At 41.5% G+C, this 17,363-nt stretch overlaps 1 protein-coding gene across 1 annotated transcript in view; it reads right to left on the reverse strand.

The window, feature by feature from the left end:
• Positions 1 to 17,363, reverse strand: part of LOC139214169 (cadherin-24) — an 82,896-nt gene that overhangs the window by 43,740 nt on the left and 21,793 nt on the right. Inside the window, exons 3-4 of the mRNA XM_070844932.1 lie at positions 10,814 to 10,933; positions 6,887 to 7,054 (exon numbers count right to left, since the gene is read on the reverse strand). Of these exons, the coding sequence (XP_070701033.1) occupies positions 6,887 to 7,054; positions 10,814 to 10,933 (288 nt within the window). The remainder of the gene's footprint in view (positions 1 to 6,886; positions 7,055 to 10,813; positions 10,934 to 17,363) is intronic.

Genomic DNA, 17,363 nt, shown 5'->3' on the forward strand with positions numbered 1-17,363 from the left:
TCTTCTCACCCACTCCCTCTTCGCTTCTTCCATTGTCTCACTCTTCTGACAACTTTATCGCACCTGTCTCAGCTACTCCATCGCTCGCTCTCTCTCTCTCTCTTCTTTCGCTTTTTCAGGAATAAAAATACCTGCACACAGACACACACACACACACACACACACACAACAGGAAGATGTACGCTCACTCACACTCGCTGCCTCTTTCTCTCTTTCTATCTCCTCCCTCTCGCACTCTCTCTGTTACAGCCCCGCTCTCCAGGGAAATGAATTAGTAATATTTATGATGAAGCCCTCTCAGAGCTACTCCCTCTATCTCTCCCCCTCTCTCTGTTTCATCTCTCTGGCGTATAAAATGACACTGATCTTATCGGCGCTACCTATGTAGTCATCTGTCAGCCCATCTATCTTTCCATCCATCAAACCACTGGGAGAGTGATGGCTCCCTCAACGTTTTTATGTGGCACCGTTGGCAAGCCAAGGTTGTTTGGAAACCACATAAAAAAGGGAACCAGCACCTGCGTCTCCGTCTGTGGACTTGTCAACGAGCAGAGTTGTAGCTATTCAAACGGTTCTTGCAGGCAGAGCAGAAGAACTAAAGTTTTCCGGGAGCACAAGTTATGAGTCTCCGGATGCGTCTGGGAGTCTCTATGTGAGTAGTTAAACTATAACAAAGCGCTGCTTCGACTGTCGCAAGGCACTGATTTAATGTTTTGCCCTTTGACAGCCTACGAATTCATCTCAGCTCTATAAGGGAGGTACAGTTTGTCTCCAGGTCTCAGGGATTGGGCCAGATCACATATCAGGTGTTGACATTTCACTTTCAGATACTTTAGATAGGAGAATGATCTTTTCAAAGTTTTTAATTTGGAGGATTTCGATTTAAGCCAAGATCGTCTTGTACAAAATATTTGGGAGGCTGCGTGTTCTTAAATATTCTCTTTCTTCTTGTGGAGCAGTGAATGTGACAATTTGAGGGGATGTATCGATTCAATAGCTTATATTTATGCATAAAATGTGATTTCATGGTATGAATTCAATACAGCAGGTGGATCAATAACAAGTACATTGAATGGGTGAAATGAAAATAAACTGCAGCAAAATGTACTTTATTAACCACCCAAGGACTTTTCTGAGTCCTCCTATATTGTATTTGAGTTTTTCTGTGAGGTTCAAAGGTTTGATGAAGAGGTACATCTTCACTATTGTGCATGGCCTTGTAAAAACAATAGTAGGAAAAAGTTTCTTCAGCTTTCAACTGTTTATTAATGGATGAACTTTGTTCTGTTGCCATGGACATGCATCTGTTGTGAGCTCAGTCGATGTAATGATTTCATCCACAGCACTTTAAGGGCTTCTCCATGACAACTGAACAACTCCATCCACTGTTGAAGACTTTGTGATGTGGTTGACAGAAAAGGAAGCTCAGATTGGGATCGTTGTCTTCAATTACTTTCTTCCGCGGTCAAGAATGGTCTTTTATGCTGAACTGAAAACCAACAGGGATAAGATATCGTAAAGACGAAGGCCACTGGAAAAGCTGGCAAGAGGACCTTGAGTTGAGATCTTATATTTTGCAAATATTCACTGATTGACTGTCCTGAATCGGAAGTAAAATCAAAAGCATTGGCGCTGGTGTTTATAATATGGCACATTGTTTTCTGATATATTATAATTTTGTAATCTTCTCATGCAACAGGAAGAAATGGGTCATGTTTTTTTTTTTTTTTTTGTTCTTTTAGATATGAAAAGCCTGTTTTTCCACCTTTGTTTCTTTTTTGTTTGAGTTGTCTCCAGTGCCAATGTCAAAATTACTGAAACTACAAAACAAAATCTGTATTCAACTTTGGTACTTTATGTAAGAGGTGAGATAAATAAGGCAGAAAAAACAGCTGCTTTTGTTATATGCATATAATATTTAATAATGACAATATCACAGATATGTTATCCTCCTAAATAACCTACTTTCCAGAGTGGTTACTATAAAAGAGTTGTTCTTTGTATTAAATGAAATGGTCATCTTATTTTTAGGTACACTTCCAAGCGATGCTCCAGCCTCTATTTCAATTTATCCCAAAGAGAATTCAGCTGTGGAGTACACAGAGCCATAAATTATTCAGCTACAGTAAACATGGAAAAACATGTCTGAATAAATGACTACATGGAAACAAGGGTATATAAATTCGCATCAGCTCAACGACAACACTGTGGCGATACTACAAAGCTAAGCGATGCCATGAAAGTCCCACCATCTTAATTTCCCTATGGATTACCATGGGAGCAGAAAGTCATCTACTACACCAATCCTGAAGCTTTGTAACAGGAAGTTGATAATTCGAGATGTGATTTGATTCCAAACACCCTTGTTTACGCCCAGACAATTAGCCAAGCATGTATTCCACACCGCACTGCCATAATTAAGAGCTTAATCAGGCAAGGGGTTGATGTGGAATGAGACGGCAATAGATATGCTCCTTTTAGCACAATTTTTACATCCCTCTGCCTCGTTAAGTACCAGTTTGAGGGGAGTGGTAGGACAAAAACATGTATTGGTTCACAATCTGACACATTCTCACGAACAACAGTCCCACTGGAAAACATGTACCCCAGAGACTATGAATGTGAATGCAGCAGGAAAATATCCAGAGTCCAATGACATCTCTCAGAAAGAAAGTGAAGATAATCACCAGATAATTTTCAGCAAGGTACTAAAAATTACTGCTTTGTCACCTCAAAATGTTCAAAAAGCGACAGTACCTTTAAAACGTTCATTTGATATGGATGAAAATAAAATTAAAGCTTTTCTCACACCAAAGAATGCAGAGCTGAGACATCAAAAACCATGTTACTGTCCAAATACATTTGGAGCACAGTGTATGCCATTTGATAATGAGACCCAAAGGAAAGTGTGGTTGGAGCTTCATGTTTGCCAAAGAAGCGTCTGAAAATATCCCACATTTTCCGCTTATCATTTAACCAAAAAAAACTACAATCTGTACTGTAGCCTAGTTTCCCTCTGCTCTACTGCCTCCTCCGGGCATAAGAAATCCCCAGACAGCATTCAAAACGGTACACATAACAAACTCACTTAGTTCATGGAATCGTGTTTTGGATTGGGAGAAGTTCTAGGGCGCTGTGAAAAGACAAACCCACAAAGCAGGGCCTGTTTTTTCCACTTGTTCAGGCTATAATGTACGGCCGATACCTGGTTCGTATGCTTCAATGTAATCCTCTTCTTCTGGTGAACGCCACAAGGAATAAGCAGTGTTGACCTTGGGAGACACGGGGGCTGGATTTGAGGGTGTCTTTTTATAAAGCCAGGGTGTGTAATTGAGTAGAGCGGCGGGGTGGCTCGCTTTGATGGTGTTCACACAAGCACAAGGAAGCGTGAGTGCATGAGGGAACACACAGAAAAGAAAGGCAGGCAGAGGATCAGAGCTATACACAGGCATACACAAACACACACACACACACACAGAGAAACACAAACTCCGGGAGTAGGCTAACATCAATGCATTCAATAAAGCGCATATATGCAAGGATTCATCAGGAAGACGTGTAGAGGCAACAGCCAGGAGGTTTGGGAGACCGTGGGGTTTCAGAGCAGCCGTTGGCACCTCAAGGCTCCTCATCACCCAGACGGAGCGGAATGAGTCCAATTCTTACCTCCAAGAGCCCCTCGAGCCGCTCCAAAACACCGGCTTTGGTGGGGGTTCAACTCGACCAGCGAACCTCCCACCCCAGGACATCATTAATTCAATTTTGGTATTAAAGCCAGTGGTATATGGGACTGGAAAATACTCATTGCATGCCTATCCAGCACCTGACGGCTCTCTTCCTGCATCCACCCGCATTCTGCTATGTTATTCAACATTACTTCAAAGAGACAGTTTTTCTTCATTACAATTATGAACAGATATGTTCTATACCACAATCAGGCTTGAACAATTCAGCATTTTCATATCAAAATTGCTTTTTTGAAGAGCGTTTTTGTCAAATAGAAAGATTTCAGCTATAACTCACATAACTAGCAGTGTCTTATTAAGCTGTGTGAGATGAAAGTCGTAGTCACCTACTGTTAAATTGGCCAGCAGCTGTTGCCAACACATTAATCCAGCTGATTAGCATTCATTATGAATCAGCCAAAAAAAACTAAAGGATACGCTTGGTTTTCTAGTTCATACAGTACGTTGGATAATATTTATGTTGGTGTTTGTACTATTGGTTTATACAGCTGATTCTGTAGAAGAAGACACAGCACTGATCTGATACAGAGAAATACACAGAGGGCGGCATCTTTTTGCTGTTCCAAAAGACACCTTGTGAGGTGAAAGGGACAGGTGCATGCCAGTGTTCTAAAATCATCTGGAAGTTAGTTATTGTAGTTTGGCCGCTGATTTGTCCCACTTATCAACACAGTCAGCAGTTGGAGCTGCTGCAGCAGCTGCAGCACCAGGCTCATGGAGACTATTAGTGTACAGCAAAGCCCTTAGCGCCAAATTGCTGCAATTTGCTTCATAATTCACACTTCTTCTTAGACTCATAACTCAGTCACAACTGAATAAACAGACATTATGCCTACGCAGTTTTACACTCAATGTGACTTACACTTTCCAAGGCTATCATTCTCTCTGATGCCAATCACAAAAATATCCCCATAACTCCACTATAATATCAAAGAAAAAAGATGCTCCTTGCAACTGCGGTACTTGCCTAAAAAGTTTTCTTCAGAATCCAAGTAATAGATGTCAGTCTATTAACTTCATGGTGCCTCCATGGGTTGTAAACAGAAGCTGACGAGGGTTTATTTGGCATACTTTAATGGTGGCAATTTGAAACCCCCTGTTCGTGATTGCCTAATGTCAGTTTTGTACCCCGTTTCTATACATGCGCACGTGTGTGCACTTATGCATGCACCACTGGCGTTTTCATGAGGAAGGGGGACAATTGTTTCATCACTTTGCACAACTACTGAGCGCACCTTTTAACACTGTGGATGCCATGGATGCAGCATTTCCGTTGCTGGGTACGTTGTGAGGAATTTTTAGACTTCTGGAGTTCTTTAGAGAAGACCACTGTCTCCCCGGCATTACAGTTACCGATTAGCACGCTGACAGGTTCGGTCTAAAGGAGCTGCAAGCGTCATTGCCTAACGACAGCCTTGACAACAACACATTGATTGACTGACACATACCGACCAATCAGTGTTGAATTCAGACGTGTGTTGCATTGTTTATGCGATTATATCGGATTATAATGAGTGAGGCTGAGCATGATAAACATCTACTGAGCGTTGATATTTTTATCATTATTTTAATTGTGGTGAAAACTGGGATTACTTGGTAGTGAAAGTTTCTGAAATATTTTTACCATTTAATTGATTTATTTATATCGTATTACTGCTCAGAAAAAAATGCAATTTTCCGCAAATCGTTGAGCCCTTACAACAATTATTACCTTTCCCTTGAAATAAGATATATATCTCATTTCCATTTCAGAAAAATATTGGTGGAAAAGTAAGCTGTCTTTCCCATGAACCCCTCTAAAAAGCAAAGTTAAGTGTGATTGTACAAAAAAAGTTGTTTTCCAGCTTCATCTCTCTTTATTTTAATTGGAATAAGGTCAGCGATTACCTTGCAGGAGAAGGAACTTGGATGAGAAATGGCAGGAAGGATGACATTAAGTAAAGGATGACGAGAACACTGGCCATCAAAGCCATTAGGTTCCTCTATTCTTTCACAGGAGGACTAACTGGCTTGTCCTTTAAAAAGGTAATATGGGACACTGCAACCAATGTTGGAGGTGTAAGAAAAGCAGAACTGATTAATATCTGCCTCTGAGACACATCACTGTACTCCATCCAACAGGCGAACAAACACACAAAAGCCGAAGCAGTGCTTCATAGACATGCCTCTGATTAGCTCATCAGCCTCTTTCTGGATAACTAAAAGATTTACAGTATAATGTCCAACTATAATGACTTATAATCAAACTTGATTACAAAAATCTTCATGGCGACCAGCAGCCATTATGTAAATGACTAATTTGGCTCACATTTTGTTTACACTAATGCAACAGGCCACAGGAGTAAGGCCTAATTTAATTCAATTTATCCACAATGTAAGTAACACGGCTGCACAAGACATAGACCTTTACCATCTACCCCTGGCACTAAAATCCCTTCATGATTACAAACAGTGAAACAAGGTTATCTGTTAAGAAAGAGTTACTTAGGAAGTCTATTACGTTGGCCTAAATCCAGGTGCTGTCGGATTATTTCCTGTAATCTGAAAGTATGGCTGCAGTTGGAAATAGTATCTGATCTATCATTGCAGAGGTGAGAGAAATCCATGACTGAATGTTTGATGAGGCATTTTGCAGCCCTGCAGGTGTGTCCTCTGCCTGACTGCTGCTGTTAAAATCCTGACAGGACCTGCAGGTCAAAAAGGTCTGAGAGCTCTACTGCCTTCTGGCAACAAAACCCACACTGTGTTTATGCTGTTATGCAGCCTGGCGTTTGTTTTCTCACAGTGGTTTCCCGCATAATGAGTACCAGAAAGTTCATAAAAGCACAACTGAGTAATTAAAAATAATTTCTGTTACTATAAAGTGACTGACAGCTCACTTCAGACTACATTGTTCTAATTAGGCGCTCCAAGATGGGTAAAACAAACCGTAATAAAGTATTTGCAAACAGAATTAGACTGTGAGTGTGTGTCTGTGTGGTCGGGGATCTGTGGGAGACTGTACATGTAATTTCTGTACATGTGTGCGCACACAGAAAGGCAGCGTGTGCAACATACAGTGACAGCGTTGATTATGTTTTTCCCTCCTGTCTATTTCTGGTAGCCATTCACTCCCTGTGGGCGGCTGCTGAGTAACTCACTCTGGGTGAAGCGTGGAGGGTTGTCGTTGACGTCAGTGAGCCTGACAGTGACGGTGGTGGTCCCTGACAATCCGCCCAGGTGGCCTCCCATGTCCTTGGCCTGAAGCAGCACCAGGTACTGGTCCTGGGTCTCCCTGTCCATGTCAGGTACAGCCGTACGCAGAATACCTGGGGAGCACACACACACACACACAGAGTAACATCAGGGTCGCAATGGAGCATTTAAAACAGCGAAAAATATGTTTTTTACTGTGGAGAAATAGCCCCAAATGACCATAATACATCTGTGTGGGACTAAAAGGGTTTTGTGATCAATATTTATGACTAAGTGATTACCAAGCATTGAACCTTCTGGCTTCCAAAATGCATTTTCTGGCATGTGCACTGTTTTGGAACAAAAGCTCCTTGCACATTGGGATGCCATCCAGCTCTATTCGCATTTTTAACAACAGAGTATCTTGTAAAGATCTCAAAGTGGTGTCACAACAGTTTTTGTATCATGGTAGCTAATTTCTTTTGTAGGTACCACTTTCTCATAAGGCATAGTTTATATGAAGTTTATAAGCTGTAACTGTGGACCTTATTAACTGTTACTTTAACCATTTATTAGTGGATTCGTGGATCATTAACGTGCCATTTACAAGAATTACTTTTGGCCCAGCATGCCTTGCTTTCGCTCTTGATTCAGCTATTTAACTCATCAGCAATGTAAAGTTAATTTGTTACATTTTACAATTCTAGACTTGATAGATTATTGTAATGTAAGAAGTCTTTATTACTGACTTACTAACATGAATACCTGCAGGCCTGATGGCTGCTGAGAAAGTGACAAACCTCTGACCTTTTTGTCTAAATCAGGAGCAGCTGGATTAACAGTTTTCCTGTAGTAAAGCAGAGAAATCCTGCTGACTTAACTTTAACTAGATCACCTGTGAAGTGGTGCACTGAGATTCTTAATAGTTACCGCGACCTTTTTATTAATGACTTATTAACATTTATAACGGCAGATCAGGTTGCTCATTATGAAGTGAGAAGGTCATGACCCCGTTATTAAAGACTTAATCGGGGGTGCAGTTACACATGTTAGTAAGTCATTAATAAAAGGTCACAGGTTTCTTGTTCTCCAATTGGCCGTTCAGCCTGCAGTTATACATGTTAATAAGCTGTTATTTCGTGGAGGTTGGTCCAGATGTTCTGCAGCACTTTACTAGAAGGTGACTAGAAGGTAAAGCAGTGCGTTGGAGGGGTCCGCCTGACGAGTTAAAGAGATACAAAGACAAAGTTGCGCTGCAGCCAAATGGATGTTTTGTAACAGCCAAAATGTTGCTCTTATGGCTTATTGGTGATGCAGCTAGAGCAGTAAATTAACCCAGACAATATATTAGCCACAATTAGCTCATTGTAGATTTATCATTATATGTCAGCCGTGTGATCACTGAAACCGGTTTATTTTTCAGCTGTAAAATTTCCTGCTAAATGCATATCTTAGTCAAAATATTTTGAAAACCAAGTTTAAGAGGAAATGTTATGTCTATGTAAAAGAATTATTAAAAATGTATGCTGGCCAACATATTCTTTTTAAACTCTCAAATATCAATATTGTATCTGCCTCAGAAATCCGGTAATAGTTGGGCTACAATTAATGATTTATGAAGCAATACTGAATCATTCAGTAGCCATCAGTTGATCCATTAGATACCCTTTATAAAGCATGCCTTATTAGAAATTAGTGCAATAGTGGGACTTTCTTTTTACCTCAGAACTTAATTCATGTAAACAGGCTGCTGTAAGCTGTGCCATAAACCTGTCAGTCCTGTTAGCAGTCACAGGATCATTATCAGAGGTAATTAAGTCATCAAGTTGTTGTTACATGCGTAAAAACCCCATAGCTCCAGTCACAGTAATTAAAATGGTTTCACTCTAATTGACAGACCAAGTTATTCTTAGATCTCTTGGGCTTATGAAGCCCTCTCAAACCCTATTGGACAATGTCAAACCGCGTTGTCATCAGGCTGACAACAAGGCTGCCTTTCCTGACAATCTGACAGCTTTTCTGACTTTTTGGAGACGCTCAGTTTCCATTTGACAGCGTCAATAAATTACTTAATGTCCCGTTAAAGGCGCACGGAGGCACACACCACGCGCAGACACACACGTAGCAAAAGGACAGATATGTGAATAAGCTCATATGGAAAAGATAAATCACCTCACACTGACAGCCAGACATGCTGACGGAGCGTAAAATCTCGTTCTGTGTCTCTTTTACAGCACACCAAGACGCATCACTTACACGCATTCAACATCCATCACCTCCTCTGTGTAAATGGCCTCATTCTTGCCACATATGATTGGACGTTACACACCGAGCGCGGGTCGCTCTCACCAAACATCAGCCAAAACAGCGGCCTGCATGACTTGGCAGCTCAAGGTGAATCACATTCAGCTCGGGCTGTTTTGAATGCTAACGAACAGACAGGAATGTGTCTAGGTGTCTAGGCAGAATTCATAAGCAAACAAACTGAATACATGAGTAAATGTGCTCGCCTCCGAGAGTACATTTCGAATAAGACCTTTGGTGATGGCTCCGACGAGGAACGCGGTGATTGAAAAAGGGAGATAGAGAGCAGAGAGAAGAGGGGAGAAGAGAGCGGACGCGCTCGGAATACTAAAGCTCGTCTCATAGCACAGCGTCATGGCTAACACGCTCTGGTGGAATTAGGCGTATATTCCCCAATTACCATTTCAAAAAGTGCCGCAGCTGTCTTCGCCTGTTGCAAAGGTCCTCTCATGTCAAAGCAATAAATTATGAAACATTGACATTCAATGAGGAAAACACAAGTGCCGGCCACCGTTACCCGTGTGGGCAAAGTAAACACGGGCTCACACTCCCACAAGAAGAGGAAGGAAACTTCAGCAGCCTCGTCGAGTGCTAAGTGTTTCTACGCGCGCTGTCAATCTAAACAGCATCTAAAGCATCAGACAGTTAGAACTTCATTTCTGAGTCAACCAAGCGATGATTTCCCTCCAAGGAGCGATGCTAAAAAAAGTAATCATAATAAAATCAACTAAATAAATAATTAAATATATAAAGCACCCTCCGCCCTCCACTCAACAAAGCACTTTGTGCCCTTGGGTGACATGCATGACACAGAGGCATGTTGAGAACACAAACAGCAGACAGGTCCTTTGAGCCCCCTGTAATCTGTCCTGTGTGATAGTTCACAAACCTTTGCTGACATCTCTCTTTGAACACATGTCTTTTTGTTTTTGCCTCATTCAGAAATAATAGCATTAGGCTGCGGCTGCGCTTTGTTCGGCGCACACAGGCCCTGCCATCATGAATACATTTCTGCCAACTCATACTGGAGTGAACCGGGGAGGGGGAGTACTGGGAGGGAGGTGGGGGGTGTTTGAGAGGAGGGTGTTTGAACAGGCACAAGAGGGAAAAAGGGAAGTGAGAAAGATAGATGACCAAGTGTGACAAGAGAATGAGGGATGCACAGGGGGGATAAGTCTTTGTTTGAGTGTGAGTGTGTGTGTGTGTGCTGGTATTAATATGTGTGAGTGAAAGAGAGATGCATTTCTCTGTTTGTGCATGCAGCCCCACACATTCTCAGACACTTAGCTCCACCTGTGTTTATGCACACCTGCATGTACGCATGTGTGTCCACTCATCCTCACATGTTCATTTTGTGTGTGCGTGCGCGTGTTTTCACAACCCAGGTATGGATTCGCTTGTTTGCTCATACTGTGTGTGTGTTTGCACTTCAACATCTTGAGTAAATTTGCTTTGGTGCAACGTGTCTGTATTATTTTTCTGACATCTGCACATCTTTTACAATTCTCCATCCATGTGTGTTATAGCAGGAACACACACACACACACACACACGCAGACAAACACACAAAGATATATAAACTCTCTCACCTGTCTGGGGATCGACAGAGAAGTGCTGTTGGCCCTGCACCAGTGTGTACACTAGCTTGGCGCTGTTCCCATAAGTCGGGTCATCAGCATCTGTCGCTGTCACCTGGATTATAGACGTGCCTGCAGGGAGGGGAGACGGGGAGGGAGGGCAGGAGGGGAATAAAGAGAAGAAGAGGGCATTGAAGCAGGGATGGGAGAGAGGAAGCAAGGGAGAAAGAGAGGAAGGAGATAAAAGGGGAAGAAAAAGGAGAGAAAGAAGCAAAGAGGAGAAGGACGCAGTCAAAACAAGGCAGAGCTTGGAGCTAAGTGGACAGGTTACAGCAGCGCTTTAAGAGCATAAGAAAGCTTTATATCAAGTCAACCTCCGCTCTCCTCTCCCACTCCTTCTTTTTCAATCTCTTTCCGACGGCAGTGTGACAAATACTTTATTCCCCATCACCACACGCAACTCCCCCACCCCCCCACCCCCATTCCCTCTGTCTCACTTCATTTCTCTTCATCTCCGTCTCCAATTCCCTTTACCTCCCGCTCTCAATCGGACCGTCTGTCTCTTCAACGGACTCCATCTCCCTCTCACTCCCTTAAATCTTCTTTCTACGGCTCACGGAGTGCCGATTTGGCAGGGAATTGTTTTGAAATTGTTGGCAAAAAACTTAAATATATGAAATACAGTAAACACATTTGATATGTATAGTATTCATGTGGGTCTATATTTACACAAAGTGCGCTGAGAATGACTATTCCCCCGTGGAACTCGAGCCAGACAAGACAGGAGGAAGAGGGGGGATTCGTAGGAGCAGCTGCTACTTTATTTCTGATCAAAGCCATGACAGTATCACTATGGGAAAGAGTGTGTGTGTGTGTGGTGTGCAGGGAAAACAGGTAGTGGGGCATGAGATCATGTGGTTGGTGATCCATTACAGGTAGTTAAGAATCAAAGGAGTCATTGGCAGATGGTAGTTAAGTCAGTTAAGATTGCACCAAAGAGAGCTTGAGGTTGAGAAAGTGTGTGTGTACTAACCCTAAGACCCTGTTGTGTGTTCATACTGGACAAAAAGTGACAAAATCAAAATTCTGGTTTATTACAACTTGGGTCGTATTTTTGTAGCTTCACCCATCAGTGGTGAAAAGTAACCATAGTACATTTATTCACTGGAAGTCATAAAATGATAAGTTTTACATTTACATGAGTATTTCGATTTTCTGCAACTTCTGCTCCTCTGTGTCAGAGGGAAATAAAGCACATTTTCCTCCACTATGTTTATTTGACAGCTAAGGTTATGGGTTACTTTTCAGATAGAGACTTTGCATAAGACAACAAATGATGTGCTTTTACAAAACAATGATTAAAGTAGTGCTTCCCAACATCTGTAGCTTGTGACTTCCTTACAGAAAAGCAGGGTTTAGTTGGACCCTGTTGTCATCGAAACTTAAAGGAAGTCTCTGTCTGTCTGTCCGTACTGTATGTGTGTGCTCTGTGCCATTCTCAAAATCCATTCATGTCAAAAATATCATCAAAAGGGAACATTAAGCAGATCTTGACCTTTCCAATAAGGCGGCCTCTCTACCTCTGCCCACAGCCTCCCCCTCAGTAGTCACTGCACACTTAGAGAAAGCATCTAACTAAAATTGCAGCAGAGAGGATTTTGGAGCCTCGAAATTTCCCTGTTGGTTTTTAAATCAGCTATAAGTGTAGGAGGCAGTATTCGAGACCACCTACAAGCCTTCAATCTACCTGTAATGTCAATTTTTTTTGCAGTATGCTATCCCAGGCTCAGCCGGTTTTGGAAAGCAGCTTGCTCGGACCTCTCTCCCATCATGCAGGTGTTATGACCCCCCCGCTGGTTGGAGGATAGTTTACAAAATATAATTATGTAATTACATGTAAGTACATTAGAAATCTATTTCTAAATATATGACGACTATATATATATATACAGTGGTATATATTATAAATATTAAAATACATCATTATTATCAAAATCATTTTTGTCCACAGCGACAAATAGTCATGTTATTTAATTACATGTTCCGGTGTAGCTGGAGACGGTGCAATATCTGTGTGTAAGTGTAATGTATGCAGTGTATAATATTAATTTAAAAAAACAGGGTCGGGGAAATGAGAAAGAAAGCTGTATGGTGTTTTAGTTATCCACTTGGCAAGAGGCTGTATGCACATAAACTACAAGCTTAGCTAACTCACGAACCTCTACAGGAAATTATAGTTGGGAGCTGCCTAAAGAAAGTCAGAACAAACTTTCTAACTTTGGCCCTGTAGGTCTAATACGAGTGAATATTCAGCAGATAGCTAATTTCTTGCCTCAAATTTCTTCCCCAGTAAGTGCTTTGCATTGTGGGACACAGGAGGCGAGGTAGATGGGTCCAGTGCATGCTAGAATTTATTTCCAAATCAGTACGACATGCTTTTGTTTGCATACCGCATACAACACACTACAATTTGGCCAAATCAGTCCATTCTGCTAGAACAGTATGTGGTTGTGAATACAGCCTGTTCCTCTACCATTCATCATCTTTAGATTTAATGTGTGACTCTTCGGAAGGGCCTGATCCCCAGACGGTGAACCACTGGACTAAACTGCATACACTACTCACAAAAAGTTAGGGATATTCGACTTTCAGGTGAAATATATGGAAAATGTAAAAAGTGAATGCTACAGTGATATTATATCATGAAAGTAGGGCATTTAAGTAGAAGCATGCAATGGTAATTTCTTCATCTTAAACAATTTATTGAAAGAAAATCTAACAACAGTGGTGGGTATACCACAACAAAAAATGTTCAGTGCCTCAATAAATTGGGATGTGGCCAAAGGACGTCCACTCCTCTCCTTTCTGTGACTCTTCCAGTCTCTCTGTATCACTGTTACAACCTCCTGATGACACTCTGTGACCCTCTAAGCTCAGTGAACACCTCCGTCTGAGGACTTCCTGTTTGAAGCCTCACAATGGCGAGGTGCTGCTGATCAACTGTTAGGTGTCGTCTTGGTCTCATGATGTCAGAATGTGAACAGCACGATGAGGAGGACTGTTTAAATACCAATTCTAACTGAAGCAGGAAATGTATTGGTCGATTCATGGATCAAACCTGTTGTGAATGTTGCTGTGAAGCTTCTTGTTAGAGAACAGCAACTTGTTCAAAAAGTACGGAAACACTGAACAGTTGGACATGTGCATTCAAAAGTTTAGAGAAGGTCACATTAAGTTCACCTGGAAAGGTTAGAATGCATTTTAGGTTCATCCTGAAATTTCACCTGAAAGCCGAATATCCCTAACTTTTTGTGAGTAGTGTAATTATGAGGTAGTTAAAACTAGCTCCAAGCCAACCAACCATTTATATATCAATACTGATCTAATAATGTCATATATAATAATATCATGGCAGCCACAGGGGACATTTTTCTGCAGGGTGAAAACTTTTACTAAACAATACGTTTAGACCTGGTGGCTTCTTAGAGACCGGTCTGCTCATCCCATCTGTCCAGAACAGTGAACTCTCTGACGGCAATGTTAAAATAATCAATTCAAGTGATTGTCAAACCTAAAGCATACGATCCAAGTTGAAATTAACTGGCATTACACTCAGGAGACAGTTGTTTATGTACAGTACAATGCAGGGAAATAAGTTTGAAATTAAAATGGAATCTTTTCTGTGGGATGTTTAATTAGCTGTGGCATTTTGAAGTGATTGATGTCTGCTGCTGCATGTTGTGCATAAATTCATGTTAAAGTACATTGATTTCTTCTTTACTAATTGCAAAAAAAAGACTACACTATGGCTTTTAGTGCACAGTATATACTGTACACTGTTAGTGTATGAGGCTAAGATACAGCATCAGACAGTGAGACGAACAGCAAAGTAAACACCTTAATTTTCTTTTACCTGTGTTTTCAGATGGTTAACCACTATTTTGAATCTATGATCAGTTTTGAATCCTCCATTTCACACTTTTTCTAGTCAGCTAGAAAAAAAAAAAAAACTACTACAGCACAATCTGTGTTTTCTGTTTTTTTATTTCAAAGCACTCCTTTGCCATACCAGCTTTGCTCATGGGCTGACACAGATTAAAAAAGTGTGTGTTCTATTGAATCCCTTTATGTTTTAGACCTTTTTTCATTATAGATAGATGAGTACCAGGGGACTTAAGTAGATATGTAGACAGAAATGTTTCTTTTGACAGCTGTAGAAAGTAATCAGACTAAGGGATCAAACAGTTTTGGCTCTGAGGTTGATGCAACAAGTGTAAGGCGGAGGTAAACTTATTGGTATGCAGCCTGCCAGCTGAGCTATATAGCCGGTCACACTCCACAAGGATCAAATATTCACACTGCCAGGCATTCACCCGGAGCGCATGTTCTTACCAGAAGACATCTGTCCTCTGGCGAAAAGGAAAAGGAATCATTCTATGACTTGTATCTAAATATTGGATTTTAATATTTATACTCAAGGTTAAACTTTAAATGTGAGTCATTCTCCCAGAATGCAGATACACATCTGGCAAGATGTTTATACCCAGTCGAGTGAAACCAACACAAAAGGCTTTGCAGACGCAGACTTCAAGCGGAGCAGCGGGCTCAGTTCCAGCGCACCTTCTCTCAGTGTCTCATTGCCGTAGGTGAGACAACACCACTCCCCTTCCCCTCTTGCCTCACCCTTAAATGTCTCATGTAACGACTCTTTGATGGGATCCTCACAGGCGCATCTCCCCAGTCACGCGTGCGGCAAAGCGCCTTGGTAAATATTGAATCGTCAAGTAAATATTGAATCCGTGATTGACTGAACAGCTCAATCTGAAGACTGAGCTGCTATGAGGAGCAGATACTCATAAGGCAGCTGATAGGATTACTAAATAGTGCTCGTCTCCATCACCCACCTCGGGTCCTGCCCCGGCAGGCTGCTGGCAGGGTCATTATTCTAAACTGAGTTAAACAATTCTGTGCAGGGAGGGACCTTGATGTTTGGGGAAAAAAAAAAAAAACTTTAAGAGGCAGATGGCAAGGACCTTCGGCCAAATTTACTGAACTTTCCTAAACTAACCAGTTTAGGGGTGAATTATTTAAAATAATAACCTCTTTTCTGGCAAATTTGAAAGTTTTCCTGAAAGCAATTCTCCTTGCTTTTAAAAGGCAAGAGTGCTTCTCGAAGTAGAACCCATTTGCAAGGGGCAGAGCGGAGTTTAAATGGAGATTAGAGTACTTTTTGTACATACAAACTGTTTCCTACAGGCACTCTGCAGCCATGCTCTGAATTACAATCTCAGTCAATTATTGTCACTCCAACATCTCCCTGCAATATGAGTGCAAATATCCCCCCCACGTCTGCCCTTACCTCTTATTTCATTCCGATTCCGCGTGCTCCGGTCACACTGTACATGACCTTACTACGATCACAGAAATATTATCAGGTCACCGTGGCTGTAACATGTACTCTGTCACAGCTTTTCAAGTGAAAATGAGACGATAACGATTTTTTTTTCGAAGTGGCAGAACATTTCATAAACCTCAGCGATTTCTTATTAAATTTGAAAGAGGATCATTTGTCGCATTTGTATGCAGCGACACCCCAAAACTCACACAGCGGTTTTCCCTGGTTTCGAAGGACTCCACTCTGTTCTCATGAATTCAGGTGATAAACTGGATTGTGGTTTTTGGGGGGTAAACATTATCTGATTCACAGGCGCTGCTATACATCAATGTCAACAGGAAACAGGACAGTGTTTAAGCAGGAATTCCAAAACTGCAACCACAGATTTACTGTGGATTTTGATGTTTTCTGACTGAGGTATCCGGGGTCGACTTTTGATATATTTGAAGGTGTTTGCCCCAGAAACCCACTTTTCTTTTTAACCACGAATGTTGTGGTGGCTGAATTTATTCACTTTGAAGAATGCTCCGTTTCTTCTCCAAGTAAAAGCATTTCAAAGTGTACTGCCTCACAAATGGAGGGCTCTGATTTCCTGACACTGGGCCTGAGCAGAAACTCGGGATGTGGGCCCACGAGCCTGTGACCGGCTAATTCTTGCAATGTTAGTGCAATGTGGCAAAGCGATTGGAGCGGGATGAATATATAATTAGTAGGTGGATTGGATTGGATGGGGTCGGGGAAGTTCCAGTTAAGTCCGATCATGTCAGCTCCTCATCTATTTATATATCTATAAATAGCATCCTATATCTATTTATCTATCTATCTATCTATCTATCTATCTATCTATCGAGCTTCTTTAAGATTCTTTCCAGGGAAGAGCAGCTTTCTACTGGCCTGCACTTTCCTCTCAGCTCATTACAAAAACGCCTGTTTTTTTTTTCTAAATAGATGAGGAGCGGACATGATCTGACTTAACTGGAACTTTCCCGACCCCATCCAATCTAATCCACCTACTAATTATATATTCATCCCACTCCAATCGCTTTGCCACATTGCACTAACATTGCAAGAATTAGCTGGTGTGTGTGTGTGTGTGTGTGTGTGTGTGTATATATATATATATGACTTGAATATAACCAGACAACATCCCTAATAGGCAGATTATAT

The sequence above is a fragment of the Pempheris klunzingeri genome, chromosome 15, assembly GCF_042242105.1.
Source record: "Pempheris klunzingeri isolate RE-2024b chromosome 15, fPemKlu1.hap1, whole genome shotgun sequence".
Taxonomy (NCBI): domain Eukaryota; kingdom Metazoa; phylum Chordata; class Actinopteri; order Acropomatiformes; family Pempheridae; genus Pempheris; species Pempheris klunzingeri.